Consider the following 22,077-nt stretch of genomic DNA (forward strand, 5'->3'; position numbering starts at 1 on the left):
AAGACAAAACATGACTTATTCATCAAAAAAATAAAATAAATGTTTAAATAATCACACAATTAAAATTAATACTTTAAGATAATTTGTATAAATAAACAGAAAAAATACAGACATAATTAATATTATTAATATAATTAATAATTAATGCATAACTGATGTCTGATCTTTGTGCAACCGGCTGCAGGTGAAAAGGTGCTTCAAGCTTTTCAGGTAAAATAAAGTTTTAAAAGCTGATCCAGAGATCCCCACAGAAACATTATCACTGGTTTCTACTTACCAACACTGTTCACACAGGATCAATATCACAGCGAGGATATATTTTTGTTTAAAAATAACAAAATGTTTGGAGTGTTTAGTTTAAATAATAAATAAAAGGCTGTCGGTCTTTGGATTTGTAGGAATCTCTGAAAACTATGAAACTACACAAACTTTATCTACATGATGAAGCAGAATGAAATCTCTTAGAGTAAAGCTTTATAGTTGCATTCTTCACAAAATATTTTTTTTTTAAAAAAATCAGTTTTTGTACAATCTGGGTTGGAATATTTCCTATTTTATCATTCTTATCCTTGATGACAAATATAAAAAAAAAATATTTGAAAGTGAAAAGTGGGGTCGGGGTTGAAAATCAATTCCGTTTAGATTTTTGACCTACTGTACTTTCCGTATATTTGAATGTACACAGATTCATATTACAGAGGACATTTTGAGTGCATGTTTGTTATTTAGGGTTGAGAATCTTTCACTAAGTAGAAAAACGGCTTCTTATTTCAGGTTTTTACTGCATTCATGTTTTTAGTTCACTAGATTTCAATATGAAACATAACTTATAGATTCATATTTAATCAGCATTTAGGTATATTTATATAAGTATAGGGTCAAAACTCTGATCGGGGCCAAAAAACAGGATCATGACATCACCAGAGAAACTAAAACATTATTGATGATGTACAAAAGTTGACATTTGGAACCTTTGAACCATTTTAGAATCATAAAAGAGACGAATCACAATCAAGTTTTTCTCCAACCTTAAAACATAAGATAGTTTGGTTTCAAATCTATTGTTAAACTTTGTTTACATGCTGATGCTGTTGAATTTCCAAATCTTATCATTGAAGTTGGGGAGTTGAATGGTTTTAGAACAGATGTTAATGAAAATCAAACCTGTAAAATAAAACAACACCCAGATTGTACAAAAAACTGGTGGCCATTCGGACCAACTCATACGATTAGCTTACTGCTAATCAAATCTAAACTTGTTCGTCTCTTCAGATCTCATTCCAGCCAATAGAATCTCTACATCCTGGTCTCTTTGGGTGGGGGGGGGGGGGGGTGTCACAGGGAGACAGGTGAGGTTTAGAGACCTGGGTACAGGGTCAGAGGTCAACAGGCGTAGCGGGATGTTTTGGAGCTGGTTCATTCAGGGGCTTTAAGGAAGTTTACTGACGCTACCTTAAAATGCTGCTACACATGAAATGAGTGCAGACTCGTCCTGACGGCCAGATTCAAGATGTTATAAGAGAACAGCTGACGGTCAAGGGGATTAGTTGGTCCCCAACTTAAGTTCCAAGTAAAGACAGTTGACATTTCAAGTCAAGAACAGTACGTCTCAAGTTAAGTCAAGCCAGCTGAGCATCAAGTGAAGACCAACAAGTCCCGAGTCAAATCCAACAAGTCTTAAGTGCGACAAGTCCTTAGTCACAGCCAACAAGTCTCAAATCAAGTCCAAGTCGAGGACAACAAGTCCCAAGACAGGAGAGTTAGGTGTCTAGTCAAGGCAGTTTAGTCCCAAATCAAGACCAACAAATCCCCAAGTCAGTTAATCCCCAACCTAAGTCCAAAGTCTAGTCCAACAGGTCCATGAATCAAACAACTTGATTGGCTGCTGTCATATTGATTTAAAGTATTTATGTTTTTAAGAAGAGAAAGAGTCCGTTGATGGAAATTTTTTAGAAAATCTTTTTACTTTTGGACTTGGGGACGATAACAAGTCCCAGTGAAGTCACATGTGACAGGTGTCAAGTTTTGGATTTTATCTGTGTCATCAGACTGAGAAAATCAGCTTGATAACACCAAAAGCAAAGAGCCTTACATCTGATGGAATCTATTATTCCTTTAAATCTGGCCAACAGAACCGAGTCATGAACATCTGTATGTGAACACGATACCTTAATGAATGTGGTAACAGAATCAGAAGATCAAAGGAGGGTCAGAAGAAAACCTGCAGGTGGGAAATAGACACCACACACCAGACCTTGCCAGAGTTGGGGGATAGAAAACGTAAAGACAGAAACCCTCAACAGACCAAAGCTTCCAGATACAAAACACACAGCGACAAACAGGAACGAGCTAACATTCTACATAAACTATAGCTCTCAAAAACATATGAAAACAGAGATTTTAGAGGATAAGTGTATTGATATTTGTTTGTTTCAGCATAAACCTGTCAACATGTTTGATAATGATGCTTTAACCCGGTTCTTAAGGAGTTGTGACCAGTTTATGTCGTGATAGGACAACCTGTGGACATAAAAACTGAAGGAGAGAAGTCAACTACGTCTCCCAGGGTGCATTTCAGCAACAAACATCCAATCACAGAGATCGTTTTGGATGAATTCAGCAGCTCTAGAAACGTGTTTTGCTAAAAAAAACTCAACGGCAAAGCATTTTGAGTTTCACCTTTAACTGGCTTCATCTCCATGGCAACAGCAGCAGAGACTCATGGGTGTTGTAGTATTTTTTTTTTTTTTTTTTTTAGCTGTTGAGCTCATCCCTGTTTGCTGCTGCTCATGTTTGTCTGATGAACCAGTTAGCTGACTGGAAGCTCTTTGATCTGCAGGAACTGTAGCCTGAGCTAACGTCTGTACAACACCATCCAATAATACCCAATAGTACCCAAAATATATCCAATAATACCAAATATATACCCAATAGTACCCAAAATATATCCAATAATACCAAATATATACCCAATAGTACCCAAAATATATTCAATAATATCCAACTATATCCAATAATACCCAACAGTACCCAAAATATATCCAATAATACCAAATATATACCCAATAATACCCAATATATATTCAATAATATCCAACTATATCCAATAATACCCAACATATATCCAACAATACCCCATAGTACCCAAAATATATTCAATAATACCCAGTGTTATCCAATAATACCAAATATATACCCAATAATACCCAATATATATCTAATAATATCCAACTATATTCAATAATACCCAATATATATCCAATAATACCCAGTGTTATCCAATAATACCAAATATATACCCAATAGTACCCAATATATATTCAATAATATCCAACTATATCCAATAATACCCAACATATATCCAACAATACCCAATAGTACCCAAAATATATTCAATAATACCCAGTGTTATCCAATAATACAAAATATATACCCAATAATACCCAATATATATTCAATAATACCAAATATATACCCAATAATACCCAATATATATCTAATAATATCCAACTATATTCAATAATACCCAATATATATCCAATAATACCCAGTGTTATCCAATAATACCAAATATATACCCAATAATACCCAATATATATCTAATAATATCCAACTATATTCAATAATACCCAATATATATCCAATAATACCCAGTGTTATCCAATAATACCAAATATATACCCAATAGTACCCAATATATATTCAATAATATCCAACTATATCCAATAATACCCAACATATATCCAACAATACCCAATAGTACCCAAAATATATTCAATAATACCCAGTGTTATCCAATAATACCAAATATATACCCAATAATACCCAATATATATTCAATAATATCCAACTATATCCAATAATACCCAACATATATCCAACAATACCCAATAGTACCCAAAATATATTCAATAATACCCAGTGTTATCCAATAATACCAAATATATACCCAATAATACCCAATATATATTCAATAATACCAAATATATACCCAATAATACCCAATATATATCTAATAATATCCAACTATATTCAATAATACCCAATATATATCCAATAATACCCAGTGTTATCCAATAATACCAAATATATACCCAATAATACCCAATATATATTCAATAATATCCAACTATATCCAATAATACCCAACATATATCCAACAATACCCAATAGTACCCAAAATATATTCAATAATACCCAGTGTTATCCAATAATACCAAATATATACCCAATAATACCCAATATATATTCAATAATACCAAATATATACCCAATAATACCCAATATATATCTAATAATATCCAACTATATTCAATAATACCCAATATATATCCAATAATACCCAGTGTTATCCAATAATACCAAATATATACCCAATAGTACCCAATATATATTCAATAATATCCAACTATATCCAATAATACCCAACATATATCCAACAATACCCAATAGTACCCAAAATATATTCAATAATACCCAGTGTTATCCAATAATACCAAATATATACCCAATAATACCCAATATATATTCAATAATACCCAACATATATCCAATAATATCCAGTAATACCCGATTATATCCAATAACCAGCTCACTCAAAACATTTAAACACTCTTTAAGAAGCTTTTATGGATTTATGGCCATTTTAAAGACTGACTGACATTCTGACACTAAACTGAACTGAATTTATTATTTCCAACATCTATAATCTGTCTATAAAATAAAGACATTTTTCATAAATAATGATTCATAATCAATGATTGATTCATGAAGCCATTACTGACATTTTTGTATGTGTTTTTTTTTCCCTCTAAATTCTTAAATGAGATATTTAAGAATTTATTGTGATACGAATCTGTTTTGGTGATGGTGATGACATCATGTACGAGCGGCGACACCCACCTCCAGCGCCGCCTTCTGGACGGTGACCTGGCTGAAGACTCGAGCTCCATCGTCGGGACAAACCGTCTTCAGCTCCTCCTTGTTGAGGGAGAAGAGCTGAGCGCCGGTCAGCACGCCGAGGCTGGTGATGGTGCTGCAGGGAGGAGACGTCCCAAAATTTAAACCAAGCGTGTCAGAAGTTTGATATAAAAAGTCATAATTTTAATGTTCAAGGCGTATCATTTAAAGTCATCATTTTAACTTCTTGTGTCATAATTTTGGCTTAACATCCCAAAAAATTATTTTTGATGTTCTATCTCCTAATTTTGAATTTTGTCATAATCCTAATTATCTTGTAATTTTGACGTAGTACATCATAGTTTTGACTTAAAGGCCGTGTTCAGAGCAAATCAGGCGGTGCGGCGAAAACACCAGTCCTCCCATTCATTAGAATAAGGGTAGTGCGTTTCGTCTGCGGCCGTTTCGGCTGCTGTGGCGCCGCACCGGACTGCAGCCGGAGAGTCGAGCCAGAGTCAACTTTTGGAGAAACGCAACCCGACGTCACTGCGGCTGCGGCGGCCAATCACAGCCGGAGATCAGACTGATCAGAGATGTAAACTCTGCCATGAGGGAGCACAATGACGTTTCTAGGATGAAGGGAGGACATTTCTCTTCATCTGATAATGTTAAAAGTAAAGTTAGACTTTGAGAACCAACTTATTTCAGTGCATCAGCTCCCACTAACATTATATATAATAATACATATATAATAGAACTAAGTGTGTATAAACAGAGACTCACACTGGGCTGAAGCCTTTGGTCTCTAACCAGGCTTTGACCTCGTCTGCTGACGAGTCGTACGAGATGCTGGCGGACGCCAGGCTGCTGCTGCTGCGAGAAGAAATCGGAAACTTCTTCTGAGCGCTGCGACCCAGAGTCAGTCTGTGCATCAGCTCGTCCTGAACCTCCTCCATGTTGGACTTCCTGCCTGCACACAGGAGCAGAGACAGACCGGTATCAACCCAAAAATCATTATAGTCATAGAAAATACTGCAACTAACAATTACTGTTGTTATCCAGTTATCTACCAATTTTTTGTCTTGATTAATAATTTTGTACACAAAATGTCAGAAAAAAAAAGTGAGAAATTCTTGTCACAATCACAAAAAACCAACAAACATATTCTGTTTATTATCGAATATGACAAACTGTCTCCTTTGAGAAGCTGGAAAAATGAATAACTGCAGATTAATTTAAACTCTGGTCTCAATATCTGAAGAATGAAAAGTGTTTTATTTCAATGCTCAAAATCTCTCTAACATACCAAATATAATTGTAACACAAGGCATGTTGTTGTCATAGCAACCGTTTTCTGTAATACTACAACTTTTCCGCATAATAACTTTCTCTGTAGATATTATAACTATTATTCAAATATAATATAATATAAATAATAAATAATAATATAAAATATTACAACTATTCTCTAAATATTACTGTGTTTTCTTAAAATATTACAACTTCATTCTCGTCACATTATGACTTTTTCTTTTAATAATGTGACTCGTTGCACTAAAACTCGATCTAATCATTTTTTTGAAAAATATTAAGAATTTGAAATTTGACTTGTTCTCAAACTAGAATGACATCATTTTTTTTTTAAATATATCCACTATTCTCCAATATTATGACTTTTATTTCTGAAATATTTAATTCTGCAAATATTACAACTTTTTAATCTTGACATTTTGTTTTCTATTTGAATATTACAACTATTCTCAAATTGCCACAAATTTGTTCTCGACTATTTTCTCGTAATATTGCGAGTAAATTCTCAGAGTGCTTTTATTTCATAATGTAGGCTGCTGCACTAAAATCCTGTAAGCAAAGTTACCATTTCATCAATATTATTGAAAAATATTATGATTAAAATTTTACAACATTGTTCTCAAAATGTCATGACATCATTTTCAACTTTACAACTTTTCATTCTTGAAAGTTTTTTTTTTCCTCTAAATATTGTGAACGTCTAAATACTCAAAGACACTTTACACAATAAATCAGGTAAAATAAAATAAAATTGCCAACAGGTAACATTTACATCCATGTCTGTCTGGATTCATTCGGCTCCTCAGAACATTATGTCACAGTAAAGTTGACCTTTGATCTTTTGGATATTATGTGAAACCCAACACTTGGACTCTTTGAACAACTTTAAAGAAATTCCCTCAAGGCGTTCCAGAGATATCACGTTCATGATGGGACGGACAGACAACCTGAAAACATAACGCCTCCGGCCGCGGCGGTCGCTGGCGTGGAGACATAAAAACGTAGCGAGACTGAAACACCGCCGTGCTTCACGACGCTGCGAGGATCGTTTTTTGTGTCCTGGTTTTGACTCACGGTTGACGGGGGCGGGTCTTTGGTTGTTGTGGTCTCTCATGGCGACGCTGCCGTTGTCGCTGGACGTCGTGCTGTTCTGGCGGCTCACTGAGCCGCTGCTGGTGACCGGCCTGGCGGGCTCGGCGGCCGGCGGCGGCAGCGGCGGCGTGGGGAGCCTGGCGGGGGCCGGAGGTGGGGGCATGGGGGCCGGAGGCATCGGGGTCGCTGCGGGTTTACTGGGGATGAAGTCCGTCCTGGTGGTCTGCTTCTGACAGAGGACAGAGGACGGTTCTTCAGAGGACAAATACAGATTTTACATGTTTACACTTCCTGCTGATCTACAGTGAAGTCTGAAGGAAGAAGACAGAAGACACTTCCTCCAAATACTGGATTTAATATCAGCAACACTTAATCACAAACATATTAATCAAGGTGATTATCCTTAAAGGGATAGTTCAGATTCTGAGCTCTTAAAACTGAAAATAACTTCATGCCATCAGTAGTATGAAGGAAAAAAGCATATTTTTGTCATTTGGGTGAACTAACCCTTTAAAATCCTGACTGTGTTTCTGTCCAGTTACTCTCAGACTTCACTTAAACTTCTAAACCTGAAATCTATGAAGTTCTTTAAAGACGTGTTGTCTGTCTGTCTGTCGGTTTGTTGTTTACCTCGTTCAACTCTCCCAGTAATTGCTGGAAACGTGAAATGAAACAAACATAAAACATAAACATGGTGATGAAGAAACAGTGAAACATGATGTTTTATTCACTTCAAACTCTCTACAACTACAGATACAGTAAATAATGTCTACTTCTGTAATGAGCTTCTATTACTTAACTAAACATAAAGATCATATCCTAAAAAAACCACTTAAAGGAGCAGTCTGACATTTACCAAAATCATTAGACAAGATTTAGGACATGGTTAGCCTAGCTTAGCCTAGCTTAGCATAAAGACTGGAAGCAGGGGAAAACTGTTAGCTTAGCTCCATCAAAAGAGAAAAACATTTGATTTACATGTTTTATGTTGTTAACAATGAACTAATGTTGAACTTTTAAGGAGTACAAAACCTGAATCTGCATCTTAAAAACGCTCATTAGCTCATGGTGGCTAATGTTAGCAAACTCGGGGTAAATATTGCTGTATAACAGATGCACAAACCACTTTAATCTGTGCCAGCCAGCAACAAACTACAGCCATGTTTACACCTTGCATTTTCCAGATAATGGTGCACACATTAATGGGAACATTTTTGTATTTATCGTTATGTATATTTTAGATTTTTTAATTCTGTAACTAATCTCATCTATATATGAGGAACAAATACTCTTCTTGGTTTGTGCTACTGTTGAAGTAGGTTTCAGTATTTAGGATTATTGCATAATTTCCCCATAATAGTCTCATTTTACAGAGCAAATTCAAGACTTGCTTTGTTATTTGGTCAATTTTAGGAGGTTGAAACTAATCCTCGTTCTCATCTGACTCTGATAAACTGTGAGACTGTTCCTTTAAGAGCAAGAACTGCAAAGCAAACAGGAAGTCGTGAAACACACACACGCACATCCCTCGTCCTACCTTAAACAACTCAAACTCCTTCTTTGGCATCATAAGCTTCAAAACGTCAAAAATAAAAACACATGACTGGAGATGAGACGGTGGTTTAAACGTGACATGAAACAAGGAGCAGGTGTCCCGGTGTGTGTGTGTGTGTGTGTGTACCTGGATGGTGTGGCTGTAGATGGGCTCTCCTCGGCCCGTCATGTCCACAGCTTTGGTGATCTCCAGGATGTTGTTTGGCACGTAGCCGAACATCCCGCCGCCGTTACGAACCTTCCACCACTGCTTCCTGTCATCGAGAACCTGACAGACCAACGTTTCAGTCAAGAGAACATCTACATCTGTTTATAACTACAGTATAGTCTGTTATAAACCATTTATTAACCGTTTTTAGCATCATTGAAACATGAACATGAATAAATGAGACGCAATTTAACACTACATAACGTAAATGACCTTTTAAGTCTGTACATTTTAAACCAATATATAAAATAAATGATCGATTAGTTCAGAATTTCAATAAAAAGCTCGTTTACCTCGACGACCTCGTCTTTGAGGACCGACAGCTCCGTGTTGTTTCTCGCCACAAAGTCATATTTAGATTTGGCAAACAGTTTCGGTTGGCCTCTGTCGTCAACGTCAAAACTTCTGAAACATATCAGCCAATCACATCATTAGTTTCAACCGATGACAATGTTCACAGAAACATACAGAGTCCAGAAAGTGTCAAAAAAAAAAAAACAGAACATAGAATTAAAAAATTGTTATTATTATGAATTCAAAAGCACAAACGTATTAATATGAGCTAACGGTTATTTTCATTATCGATTCATCTGCCAATTATTTTCTCAAACTAATTATTTTGTCTATAAAATGTCACAAAAAAGTGTAAAATGCCCATCAGAATTTCTTGAAACATAAATTAACATATTTAAATGTATTATTTTAAAGTCCAAAACCACAAAAATATTCAGTTTATCATCATATATTACACTTTAAAAAGCAACAAATCATCACATTTAAGAAAATGTCATCTGTAAAATTTTGGCATTTTTTACACATGACTAATAACATATTCATCTGAGAGCATTAATTCATTAATTTCTGGATTATTTTAGAGCAAAAATGACTTTTTCCAGAACTCAACACCACAGTTTACTAATTTGTTATTAATTCCAGACCAACCAACTATTAATTTGAGAGCACAAAGCACTAATTAATGCACAGGAATTAGTTTTTTCTTCTTTATGAAACCTGATGGGTTCTGTAGAAAACAACTGAATGTATGTTTACGTTTAGTATTTATTAATTGATCCACCGTATATGTTTATTAAATCTATTTAGCTACTAGCTTCAGTACGACTACGACCAATTAACTTTAAGCAGACACACAGTAAACAGAACTAAGAAACAAATACTCAACACAATTTATACATTTCAACACTCAAATACTTCATTTTGAATTTGGTGGGTAAACGTGATGACTTGTAATTATTAATTTAATGACTTTAACTACTGAAACACTGACTGCTAGTGGACGTGAGGAATGTTGCAGCCGAGGAGAAGTGTCCCAACTTCACACCAGATTTACTGACAGATATTAAAATTAAAAAGATGTGATTCAGAGAGAAAATTCAGCTTGAAAGATTTTTTATAAAATAAGAATCAGTGGAAATATTGAAGAGATGATCAGGAGAGAGTATCGCAGTTAGAAAACAGTGAAGTGGGAGCAGTTCTCCAGGGCGTCCTGTGACCTCAGAGTTACCGGTCCACATGGCGGCTGATGGCCTGTTTGAAGGCGGCCATGGCCGAGTCCTGGTCCAGAACCTGCATGCGTTTGTAGGCGGAGCTGAAGGCGTACCCGTCTGCAGGAGGGAACTTCTGCACCGTCGACTGCTGCAGAGAGACAGGAAGTAAAGCCGTGATTCAGGACGTGACGTTGTCGGGTGTGACGCGACGTAAACATGGTCTCTGATGTCTCACCTCCTGAGCCAGTCGGAACCTCAGCTCCTCTTGTCTCTGGACGTCGGCGTTGGCGAGGCTCTCGGCCAGCTGACTCAGCTCCTGGTCTTGAGACGGGGTCACCGACGGCAACGCCGGAGGCTCCCAGCCGTCCCGAAACCTCAGCAGACAGGGAGGGAAGTAATGATCCTTCGGCCACTCCAACCTGCAGACACATTATTTCATCTTTATCTATTCAGGAAGTCTCGTTGAGATTAAGATCTCTCTTATCAAGACGGAGCTGAGAACAAGAAACATTCATAAGACAAGAACACAAAAATAAAAACATGAAAACATCAGATAATAAAGCTTCAGAGAGGAATATGTGAGGTTCAGTAGTTATTGTGAGAGAAGAGATGAAGCTTTATAGATAAATATCATGAGATGAATATTTCTTACCCAGTGATACAGAGAACAATGATGAGTACTATAGTTGTCTTTAGTGATAAAGTGTGAAGCATTGTGATAAACACAGAATATCTCCATCATCAAGTCAGACATGAAGGTCGACTGCACAATAGTTTGGAAAAGACAGAAAACCTTTAATTCTATACAAGAAGACGAGTTTAATGTTTCATTTTTGAGTCACATGTTGAATATGAAGCTTGAAGTGTTTGTACGACTCAGCGAGAGTGATGTGGAAACCATTTAAAGTGTTAATGGGAGGAGAGTTTGAGGTACTGTTGGAAATAACAAACTGAGTCATGTTTGTTTTAACGAACATCTTTCTTGAAAACACTGAACTGAATGTTGGATCAATAGATTATTATTATATTCATAAATCCAACAAGACAAGATATAAAAGTGTGAAGCAGCAGATCAGTATCAGCATCTGACGTGTTTCCTTCCTCCATCACGTTGACGTTACTTGTGAACAGCTGTCGGACGCGTCATGACCTCACCTGCATTTGGTCCAACCGTCTCCCAGCGTCACCCACAGGTGTCTCTCCTCCGCTGTTCCCGAGGCGTGAAGGAAGTCGATGGCCTCTCTGGTCAGCAGAGGAACCACGACGCTGCGGGCCAGATCCACACTGCCCGCCTGGACCACCTGCAGGACGGGGGAGACAGGTGAGACGACAGGTGAGACAGATGAGACAGGTGAGAGGACAGGTGAGACGACAGGTGAGACAGATGAGACAGGTGAGAGGACAGGTGAGAGGACAGGTGAGACAGGTGAACAGACTGCAGATAAACGTCCATCTGAAGGAGGAAAAGTGTTTTTTCCTTCTTTACCTTCATAAAAACATTTGTTTTGATGAAATATTAAACTTTAAATGTAGGATTTCATCACGTCACTCAGTGTGTTTTTCTACGGAAGCTCAACTGTGCCACAAAAAAGGAAAAACAGACGAACAGCAGAGACAGAAAGAGAAAACGTCTGGATAAACAAGTAGATGTGTGACTGACCATCCTGAGCGGATTAAAGAGGAAGTGAATCAGATCCACGGCGCTGGGGTTCTGGATGTGATCCTTCAGTTTCCCCTGCAGACACACAGACAGACAGAGTCAAACATCTGGACAGTAAAATCAGGTCTTTACTCGTGCCGTCAGAGGATCAGAGATGATCTCACCAGCTGATTGAAGGCGTGTTTGAACTTCTGCAGACAGTCGACGAACTCGTCCTCACCGGGAGGTTTGGACCGCAGAGTCAGGACGCCCTCTGGTGGACACATGACACACAGTGACTGGTTTCAGGTTGAGGCATGAAAACAAGTTTTATTTATTTATTTTTTTATTTTTTTTAAAGAGAGACATGAAAAAGGAGAGTTGTGGTTAAAAGATCCATCAGTTCTCAATGAAGAGTCAGAGTTAGAGAGTTAACGTCATAAATGTGCAGGTTGTATTTCAGGAGGCTGTAACGTGTCTGAACCAGAATACAACAGGTTCTAATCTTTGACTTTAGTCCTGCAGACGTTTCAAACACACCAATAAACACTTTAACACTGAATATAAACTCATCTTCAGAAGCTTCTTCCATCTTAAAACTCTTACAAACTTATAATAATTGGTTGTAAAGTGTCTCATCTCACCGCCAGTCGTCCTAATCAGCACTAAACTGTTACGCAATGTTTGTTAAAAGGTGAAACGTGTCTCGGCCTACACATCATAGTCTACAGACTGAAGACTGTGTTTGGTACAAATCCCCACAATAATCTCACAATAATCTCACCATAATCATTTTCATGTTTCAGTGAAGATGAGAATAATGATGCAGAAATTAATTATTCCCTCTAATATCACAATCCGACAGTCAAAATAATCACAATTAGATATTTTTTCAGTCTTTCAGCTGTACAAGCTGAATGAAACAGAAACTATTTCACCAGTTAATCCCATGAAATGTGTTCATGCTGGAGATTATTTAGCGAGTGTATTTTGGTTTAATGTATAAATCTGACAGACTGCGGTTATTTCTAGTGTTCTTCTGGGTTTTTTAATATTTTAGTTCACTGATTGAATCCTTCCATCAAAATATTCTTTACAAAGTTCACTATTGTTGAATGTTTCTGAAGTCCTGCAGCTGGATGTTCATCACCTGCAGGAGCTTCTTTCAGCTCTAAAATACTTAGTGAATCAGTCTCAGACTAAGAACTGAGGGTCCTGAAGTAAAGACGGACACAGATATTATTTTTAGTGTCTTCTAACTCTGTCAGCTAACAGCTACTTTTAGCCTGAGAATGTTTGGATTCTTTTATATTTGTTTTTAAAGCTCTGACTGGATCACTGCTCTTCATCACAGCTCCCAGTTAACATCCAGTGACTGACTCTCAGTATCAGATCCTCCATTCATCTCTTTAAAATGTGACTCTCTGGTTGCTTTAACCTGACTGCTCATCTTCTGTTTTTATTCATGTTCTCTTGATCCAAAAACAACAACAACAACAAAATAAGAGCATTTAAGCCCTGAGACGCCACCGTGGCCTCCTCACCTCCTGGACCTTTCTTTTTGCCTTTCTTGGTCTTCTTCCTCTTGGAGAGCTCGTTGAAGGCCTCGGCAGCTTTCTGCAGTTTGGTGACGAAGAACTCGATGTCGTCCAGGATGTGGTTCAGGATTTGCTGCCAAAACAAAACGTTTGCGTCCGTCATCTTTTAATGTTTCACCTTCAGGTTTGACATTTATTCTACTCTGATGATTAATGATTAAACCTAAACTAAACAGGGCAGAGCGCAGCAGCAACACTCTCATATCTGACTTTATGTAACCAGATTTCCCCTCAAAGCTTCTGAACTCTGATTACATCCAAACAAAACTACATTCTTCAGTCGGCTTTAATCCTTTATGTGTCGTCCTGTGACCCGCGGTGACCTGCAGCAGCTGCTCTTAGATCAGCCAACATGAAGCGTCTCACCACGTCTCTGTCCACTCGGGCCGCCGTCATCTCCACCGGTCCGTCCTCGTCCAACAACAACTGTCTCTGCTTCTCGTCTGAGGACACAAAAACGACGTTATTAAAAAGAGTCAGCGTGTTTCAAAAAAGGTAGAAAAAGAAAACAAACAGAAAGAAGTGAGGCTAGCAGACCTCTGTAGCTACATTAGCCGCTACTAGAATAACACACTACAATCTCCAACTGCATTATGGGTACTGTAGGCACCAGGTTCTTACAAGAAAGAAGGATTTGGATCCTTTATTCATGCAAGACGCCCTCGTATGAACAGATTCATTATTAAGAAAATTTATACACAAGTACGAACAAAAGTGTGAGTTCAGATGTTGTACGAGTCACGAACAGACTGACGTTCATCACAAAGGTGAGAAATACTTGTTTGACGCAGACTTTGTCGACATTAAACCTGAATACTAAAAGGAGCATTTCTGAGTTGTTGTTCTCGTCGTGTTTCTTCTTCTTCTTCCTCCGTTTCTCCTGCACGCACTGCCACACCACGCCGGCGTTTTCACATTTAAACACTCTGGTGGACGTTTTGGAAAAACTCCGTTTCAGTCTGGACGGACGACCGAAACAGAACGAAGAGGATGTGTTTACTGGTTCAGCTGGTTTAGTGTGAACAGGTTTTTGTATCTTTTCATATGTGGAGTTATTTCACTTATTCTCTGATCTTCATATTTGGCTTGTTCTGCTTTTCCTTGTTTTATTGATCAATTTTAAGTTGCTGTTTGTGTTGTTGTTGCGTTGACGCAGGAAGACTAGCGAGCATTATGTGGAAGCTGATGGGGATTCAAATAAAGCCGTGTTGGTTTCTTAACATCACAGTATTTTACTGTTTCCAGGATCCAAACTTTGCATCAAAACTTCTATTTTGCTTTGTCTTTTAACTGAAAACTCACATATACACTGACGAGCACTTTATTAGGAACATCCCATTAACATATATGAACTCTCCTCATGTATGTTAGTGGGGAGGAGTCCACCAGCAACCACTACCACCTCAATAATAATGAGTATTGGATGGATTAGATATCACAGGAGTTCCTAATAAAGTGCTCACTGAGTTTATATCCCTCCTGTGAAGTGACATCACTCACAGTCTTGCTGCTCATTGGTCCAGGCCGACCAGGCGGCCACTCGGCTCTTCACGTCCACCTGATTGGTCGTCGTTGCAGGGGGCTCGGGGGCGGGAGCGGCAGGGGGCGGGGGGATGGCGCCGTCGCTCTTCAGGATCATCCTGTAGACAACAGACGGACAGGTTATCAGCCAATCCGCTGTTAAATAAGAACTCAGACCAGTTTCTGATTGGCTCTTACTTGAGCGCCTCCGGCCTCTTCTTCACTTTCCCTCCTTTGGCATCGATCATGGCACTTTCAATGTCTGCTTGGATCAGATTCGCCTGAAGGGAAGTCGACAGACTCGTTATTCAGACCCCAAGAGGAGAAAACACGTCAGACATTAAATATCTTATAACTTATCTTTATTATCTTTATGTTCATTTGATCAGTAAAGGTGTTCCACAGGGCTCTATTCTGGGTCCTTTATTATTTACATTGCATCTAAATTACATCATTCTTCTTAATCTTTAACTGAAAATAACTTTCAAATATGGCTGCAATTAACAATTCTTTTCTCAATTAATCAGAAATATTCACATTTAAGAAGCTGGAATCAGAGAATTTGGACATTTTTTTCTTAAGCTCAGTCTTACATATGTTACATGTATTTGAAGGCTCCGCTGGCTCTGAGCAGAGGAACCAATCACAGAGCGTTTACCTTGATGTCGTCACACTGGAACAGGTGGAGGTCGGCTTTGATCTGACCCGACTCTTTACACACCAGAGCCAGGATGGAGTCGTAGGTGCAGGCGTTCATCACCGCCTGGCAGTGCTGGATCGTCCCGACCGGGAAGTTCTCCAACTCGTTCTGAAAAACACACGACGGGGAAAACCTTCGTTAGTCTCGTCCCGCCGGTGACGACGACGCGAACACGCGTCCACACGGAGACGAGTCTCACCTTCGTCTCCTGGTCGATGAGGCTGATGGTCTTCTCCTCCACCTGCAGCAGCATCTCCTGAGTCCACACCTTCCCTTTAGCGTCCAGCAGACGGAGACGGCGGATCCCGTCGTCCACCGTGATCATCCCGTCTTTACGGTCCAACACGAACGTGGTCAGATGCTGACGACAACACGGGGTCACACATAAAAATATGTAGTTATTTTAGTGCTTTATTCTCTCAGAAGAAACCAGGTAATTTACCATAAGTATCAAACTAATACAAGTAATTAATCAATAATGATTTGACGATGTTTAAAGTCGTTATAACAACATTTACTTCATGTGTAACGACTTGTCTCACCTCCACATGGTACTGCGACGTGTCCGTCAGGCTGTTGATGCTGGTTTTGGTGTAATGTTTTCTTTGTTCTGAGGAAGAGCAGAACAATTTAAAAAACAAACTCCTCATCATTGATCTTTTGACGCCATCTGGACACTTTATTTATACTGTTTTAAAAGACAGATTAAAGTCCCACCAGGACGTTATGTTTGTTTGAATTATTGGGGCCAAAAATGACTCAAATTTACAGCAGCTCTTCTGGAAAACTGTGATGAACTTGGAGACGTTTTTTTGTTTCAGGAACTTACTGATAATCATCATCATCATCATCATCATCATCATAACCTCCTGGAGGGACCGACGGACTGATCGGGTAGATTTTACATGTTAGAGGGGAAACGTTTCAGACAGTTAAAAACACACAACAAAAACACACAGAAGGGTTCGACCGGCCAGAAGAGTCTGACTCAGCAGTTTGTTTCCTACATTTAGAGATTTTCTGTAACAGCAAAATATTATTTATTTATTATTATCACACAACAGCAGGTCGTAGATTCAAGAAATGTTCTTAAAGTCCAACTGAAAGTTATTCACAACACTGTTTCCCGTTTTGTTTTTATGTTTTCCCGTTTTGAGAAATGTTGTATTTTGGGTTTTGTTGTTGTGTTTTGCACCTCTGGGCCACCGTACGATGTCTGCAGTTATAGTTGCAGTTGTCTTAAATTGTTTCAGACTTTTTCTGAACACGTTCAGCAAAACTAGTTTTTCATGTTTGTGATTACTGAGTTCAGTCTGAACATAGTTTTCTGTTTCTGTTGTCAGAATCATGTGATCAGAAATACTTCCTGTTTCTGCATCACGACGTCGTTTATTAAATCTGTTTATTACACCAGCTTTCAAATGATCACAGAGAAAGTCTGATGTAAATATAAGAGTTTGGATTTCAGTTGGACTTTGAACGACACAGCAGGGTTTCTGGGGTTTTGGGGGATTGTGGGAGTTTTTGTGCATCTTCAGGGATAAAAAAAAAAGGTTTCAGTGTTTCTTAAACTTACTGAGAGTTTGTGAAAAGAAGCTGTGACTCCATTTGTCCGAGGAAACATCTAAGTGATCAAAGTGATTGATTGATGTGTTTAATGTGTGAATATTTACACTGTTACAGAATCCATACAAACCTTTTCAGTATCAGAACGTTTTACTGACAATATTTGAATGTAATCCAGTAAAATTTGATCCAGAAACCAAAAATTCTAAACTATAAAACGTTTTAATCACACTTTGGATTTTTCATATCGTATTTATTCAGTTTACTGTTTGATTTGAAGCAATAAGTTTCAGTTTCAATGTAAAAATCAGGTGATTTGAACTTTACATATTGTTTAAAAAATGTTTTTCATCTCTGCTGAAACCACAAATATCCTGAAAGAAAGCTGCTCACGTCTTTTTAAAGAAGAAAGTTCATGCAGCGCACACGCACGTGCACGCACGTGCACACATGCACACACACGTGCACACACACACACGCACGTGCACACATGCACACACACGTGCACACACACACGCACGCACGCACACACACACAGGTTTGACCACTGTTGGACTGTTAACTCAATATGATGCTAATATTTTTTGTAACTTATTGATATTTATAAAATACTTTATTACATTTTTATTTGTTATTTTATTGTTCATATTTTCTATCATTAATTTTTGTGTGTTTATCCAGACAGAAAACAAACACACACACAGCAGAGCCTGCGGATGTATATATCTATATAGATATAGATAGATATAGATATATAAATAGATATACGTGTGTATATATTTGTATCTATGTTTTATATTTCTTTTGTAAAGCACATTTTATGTCATGAAAGGTGCTCTATAAACAAAGCTTATTATTATCATCATCATCATCATGAACAACGATGTCAGAGCAGTGAAGGACCATCAGCTGATCATCACTTGATTATTGATTAGCTGTGTGACGTCATGTTTGATGCGTCTGATCTGAATTATTTGTAGTTTCGTGTCGTTTCTTCACGTCGCTGCTGATGTTAAAAAAACCTCGACTCTAAACTACTGAAGCAAAACATTTACAACAGTTTAGTTAATAATTTCATGTATGAACACACACACACACACAAACACACACACACAAACACAAACAAACACACACTCGGCTCACTTTGACTTTTCTTTTTCTGTTTGGCAGAAGAAGGAAGGAAATAGATTTCCTCTGATGCTGTGAAGGAGGATTAATGAGACATTCACAAACCGTCACCAACATCTCACACAGGAAGACAAACAGCTACAACAAAACACACCGCAGCCAATCAGGAGTCAGAGTTCCTCTCAGCTGCAAACCAACATGATATTAATACTGATCATTCAAACATTTGGCAGCATGAAGACGTGAATCAGACGTGGTGCTACAGAGAGGACGTAGGTGGACTCACCGTACAGAGCTTTGGCACCGGACTTGGCTTTATGTTTGGGAGGTTCAGGAGAGTCGACACCACTGAGACAAACAAACAAACAAACAAACAAACTGATCATTTCAGCAGATCTGAGCTCGTGTTAGCAGGAAAAATAACAATAAAAAAACATAATCAGAGTCGTGTTTATTCAGACAGAAATATGATCCTTTTTATTTTTTCATCTCTTCAGTTATTTGAACTCTTCTTCTGCATCTCCTATTTCCTGTATTATCACTTTCTTATATTATTTTGCAAATATGCACATAAGACTGATTAACAATCAAATGATCTGTTTCTGATCAGCTTTATTATTGTAATTTAATATTTTTCTTCAGTGAAATGTTTGTTATTTTTGCTTAAAAATGACTAAAATTATGATTTTATGGTTAAAAGATTTGATTCTAACGGGGCTCAGAGCCATGACGGGTCTTTTATTGTCTGGACGTCAGAGCAGCGTCTCTGTCCGTCTGTAAACATACGAGGACTTCCTGTCAGAGCGGGACGCCGGCCCGTCTGCTCGAGTGTCTCTGACCTCAGTCAGCTCGTGAAACCAGATATTTCCCCACACGTTCACACTCGGCTCATGAATAACCAACGAGAGCTGAGAGACGGACGACAGCAGGACGACGGTAAATACAGAAAACACACACGTTCATGGAAGCTGCTCATGACTGTTTAAAGTAACTTCACACATCAGAGGAGATGTCTGCAGCCTGACGTGTGAAATTAGCAACGAGCAATTAAACGAGCGGATCGATGAGTAGCAGAGAGTTCAGTGTTTTATGTTTCATTACAGACGTCTGCAGTTATTTATTATTATTAAAATGCTGTTAAATGTTTTCTTAGAAAGAAGCTGAGCTGTAATATTATTCATCCCTTAAAAAAAAAAAAAAAGACTCAAATTAATGTTTAAATTACCCTGAAAACACAAAAACACCTGTTGTAATTAAAGATCCTTTAATTAGTTCATTAATATGTAAAATAAACCTTTAAAAACACTTTAACACATTATTTAAAATATCTGACGAATCCATTCATGATCTGGTTATTAAAGGATTCTGGTTTACTGACATATTATGGGATGTTTAAAGGAGTTCTTGGTATTTAATATTAATCAGATAAATTAACAAACTTTTTTTAATGGGTTTTAATTGATTATCTGGAGAGTTTAAGGTGGTTTTTTAAGGGTAAAAGCTCTTAAACATTACAGTGAACTCTTTCATTTGCATCTCAAAGAAATTACATTTTCAGTCAAAGTGCAGATTGAAGGTTCTGATTTATGGATAAATTAATTAATTAAAATACATTAAAGGTTGTTTTAATGGATCATCATAGTTTAAGTTGTTTTAACCTCCTTAAATTTACTGAATAACATCAGAGCCATCCTTTAAGTGTTATTTACTCAATTTTTAACCCTAACCCTTAAAACCTCTTAAAGTCAGCAGATAATCCCTTAATTAATTAGTTAATTTCTCCATTAACCCTTTAAAATCCGGTTGAAATACCTTCATAACCGTTTCATCGTGTGTATTTAGGCTCAGTTGTGTTTAAACATGTTTAAAACACGACAGATGATGAAACACTGACTTGATTTGGGCGCCGTAGGAGCCGAAGATGCCGGAGGCGAGCGCCGGAGGATCGTACCCGTTCATCCTGCTTCACAGTGGACAGTCAGCTGGAAACCAACACAGACACATGAGGGGTCAGTCATCAGTTCATCAGTCTCACATTCATTAAAGTCTGAAACACACAGCGACGAACGTGTGTTCATGTTCTGAAGATACGCAGCATTTATACATCTGATCACGGAAACAACACTTAAAGATTAAAAAACAGTGTAAATACACTTCCTTCCTACCAGTGTGCATCAATAATCATCACATGTTGAAGGTTCCTTCAGTATCTCAGCAGACAGCAGCTGATTCACACCACTTTCACAGAGACTATTTGACTAAATGTGAACAAATATCCACTAAAAGACGTCACGTCGAGCTCACACACACACAACTCACTGAATCCAGTTTACAAGAGAAAACATTTTATAATCCAATAATCAGATTGGTGGACGTTTGCTAAAAGACAGTTTATATGTAAAATACGTTGATATAAACGCTGCTGCCTGCGTCTCATTAACAGATCATTAACACACACCGGCGGTGAAATGTCACATCCAGGCTGAAATTAAAAAGGCTTCGACACAAAAGCGTCTCTGAGGTGACTGGTGAGCAGGCCGAGAGTGTGAGAGTGTGTGTGTGTGAGATAATAACACTGTATGTACAGTGCAGCCGTGTGTGATTGCTTTTCCCACAGCTCCATGTTTTCCTTCATCTTTTATTCAGCTGGGACTCACTCAGACTCCATTTTGGTGTCCGTATCCATGACGACAACAGCAACAACAGGCAGGACTGTGGGTGAAAACCTGCGAGGCGACGACGAGGGAGGAACAGCTCAGCCTCACGTCTGACTACAATCTATCAGAGATTCATCAATGAAATATAATAAATATATTTAGAAGATTTCAAGTGTTGATCAGAAATCTGCAGCGACGTGAATCTGAATGATTTTCTGTTTCACTGATGTTCAATTTATTTCATGTATAACGATCAGCTGATCGATCAATATTTACACTCAGTAAACTTTTATTCTTTCTGAAGGGAGACGAAGTCTGTCAGCTGATTGATGTGTTAAACTACAGTTAAAATACAGTTAAACTACAGTTAAAATACAGTTAATCTACAGTTAAACTACAATTAAACTACAGTTAAACTACAGTTTAACTACAGTTAAACTACAGTTAAAATACAGTTTAACTACAGTGAACTACAGTTAAACTACAGTGAACTACAGTTAAACTACAGTTAAAATACAGTGAACTACAGTTAAACTACAGTGAACTAGTTAAAATACAGTCTAAAGCTCGATTGACAGAAAATTCATCTGCAACCATTTTGATAAATAATCATTTAAGTAATTTTTTAAAGCAAAAACAAAGAATTTGCAGGTTTCAGCTCATCAAAAGTGATAATTGAATGTTTGTCATTTACAATAT

The 22,077-nt window shown here is 37.8% G+C and overlaps 1 protein-coding gene across 6 annotated transcripts in view; it reads right to left on the reverse strand.

Annotated features, from left to right (window-relative positions):
* The window catches only part of eps8a (epidermal growth factor receptor pathway substrate 8a), a 44,942-nt gene that overhangs the window by 5,417 nt on the left and 17,448 nt on the right, over nucleotides 1-22,077 (reverse strand). Inside the window, exons 2-22 of one of the 6 annotated variants that reach the window (XM_044343122.1) lie at nucleotides 20,616-20,703; nucleotides 19,008-19,069; nucleotides 16,570-16,637; nucleotides 16,227-16,388; nucleotides 15,986-16,135; nucleotides 15,526-15,608; nucleotides 15,307-15,446; nucleotides 14,173-14,249; nucleotides 13,753-13,879; nucleotides 12,394-12,482; nucleotides 12,230-12,304; nucleotides 11,725-11,870; nucleotides 10,805-10,988; nucleotides 10,683-10,717; nucleotides 9,358-9,469; nucleotides 8,984-9,124; nucleotides 8,840-8,875; nucleotides 7,933-7,956; nucleotides 7,285-7,531; nucleotides 5,683-5,869; nucleotides 4,903-5,035 (exon numbers count right to left, since the gene is read on the reverse strand). In XM_044343122.1, coding sequence (XP_044199057.1) covers nucleotides 4,903-5,035; nucleotides 5,683-5,869; nucleotides 7,285-7,531; nucleotides 7,933-7,956; nucleotides 8,840-8,875; nucleotides 8,984-9,124; nucleotides 9,358-9,469; nucleotides 10,683-10,717; nucleotides 10,805-10,988; nucleotides 11,725-11,870; nucleotides 12,230-12,304; nucleotides 12,394-12,482; nucleotides 13,753-13,879; nucleotides 14,173-14,249; nucleotides 15,307-15,446; nucleotides 15,526-15,608; nucleotides 15,986-16,135; nucleotides 16,227-16,388; nucleotides 16,570-16,637; nucleotides 19,008-19,069; nucleotides 20,616-20,680 — 2,343 coding nt within the window. In that variant the 5' untranslated portion in view covers nucleotides 20,681-20,703. Of the gene's footprint in view, nucleotides 1-4,902; nucleotides 5,036-5,682; nucleotides 5,870-7,284; nucleotides 7,532-7,932; nucleotides 7,957-8,839; nucleotides 8,876-8,983; nucleotides 9,125-9,357; nucleotides 9,470-10,586; nucleotides 10,718-10,804; nucleotides 10,989-11,724; nucleotides 11,871-12,229; nucleotides 12,305-12,393; nucleotides 12,483-13,752; nucleotides 13,880-14,172; nucleotides 14,250-15,306; nucleotides 15,447-15,525; nucleotides 15,609-15,985; nucleotides 16,136-16,226; nucleotides 16,389-16,569; nucleotides 16,638-19,007; nucleotides 19,070-20,615; nucleotides 20,704-22,077 lie in introns of all 6 variants that reach the window. The other 5 variants (XM_044343118.1, XM_044343119.1, XM_044343121.1 and 2 more) reach the window with 5 other exon arrangements.

This window comes from Thunnus albacares, chromosome 23 (genome assembly GCF_914725855.1).
Source record: "Thunnus albacares chromosome 23, fThuAlb1.1, whole genome shotgun sequence".
In the NCBI taxonomy this organism is placed as follows: domain Eukaryota; kingdom Metazoa; phylum Chordata; class Actinopteri; order Scombriformes; family Scombridae; genus Thunnus; species Thunnus albacares.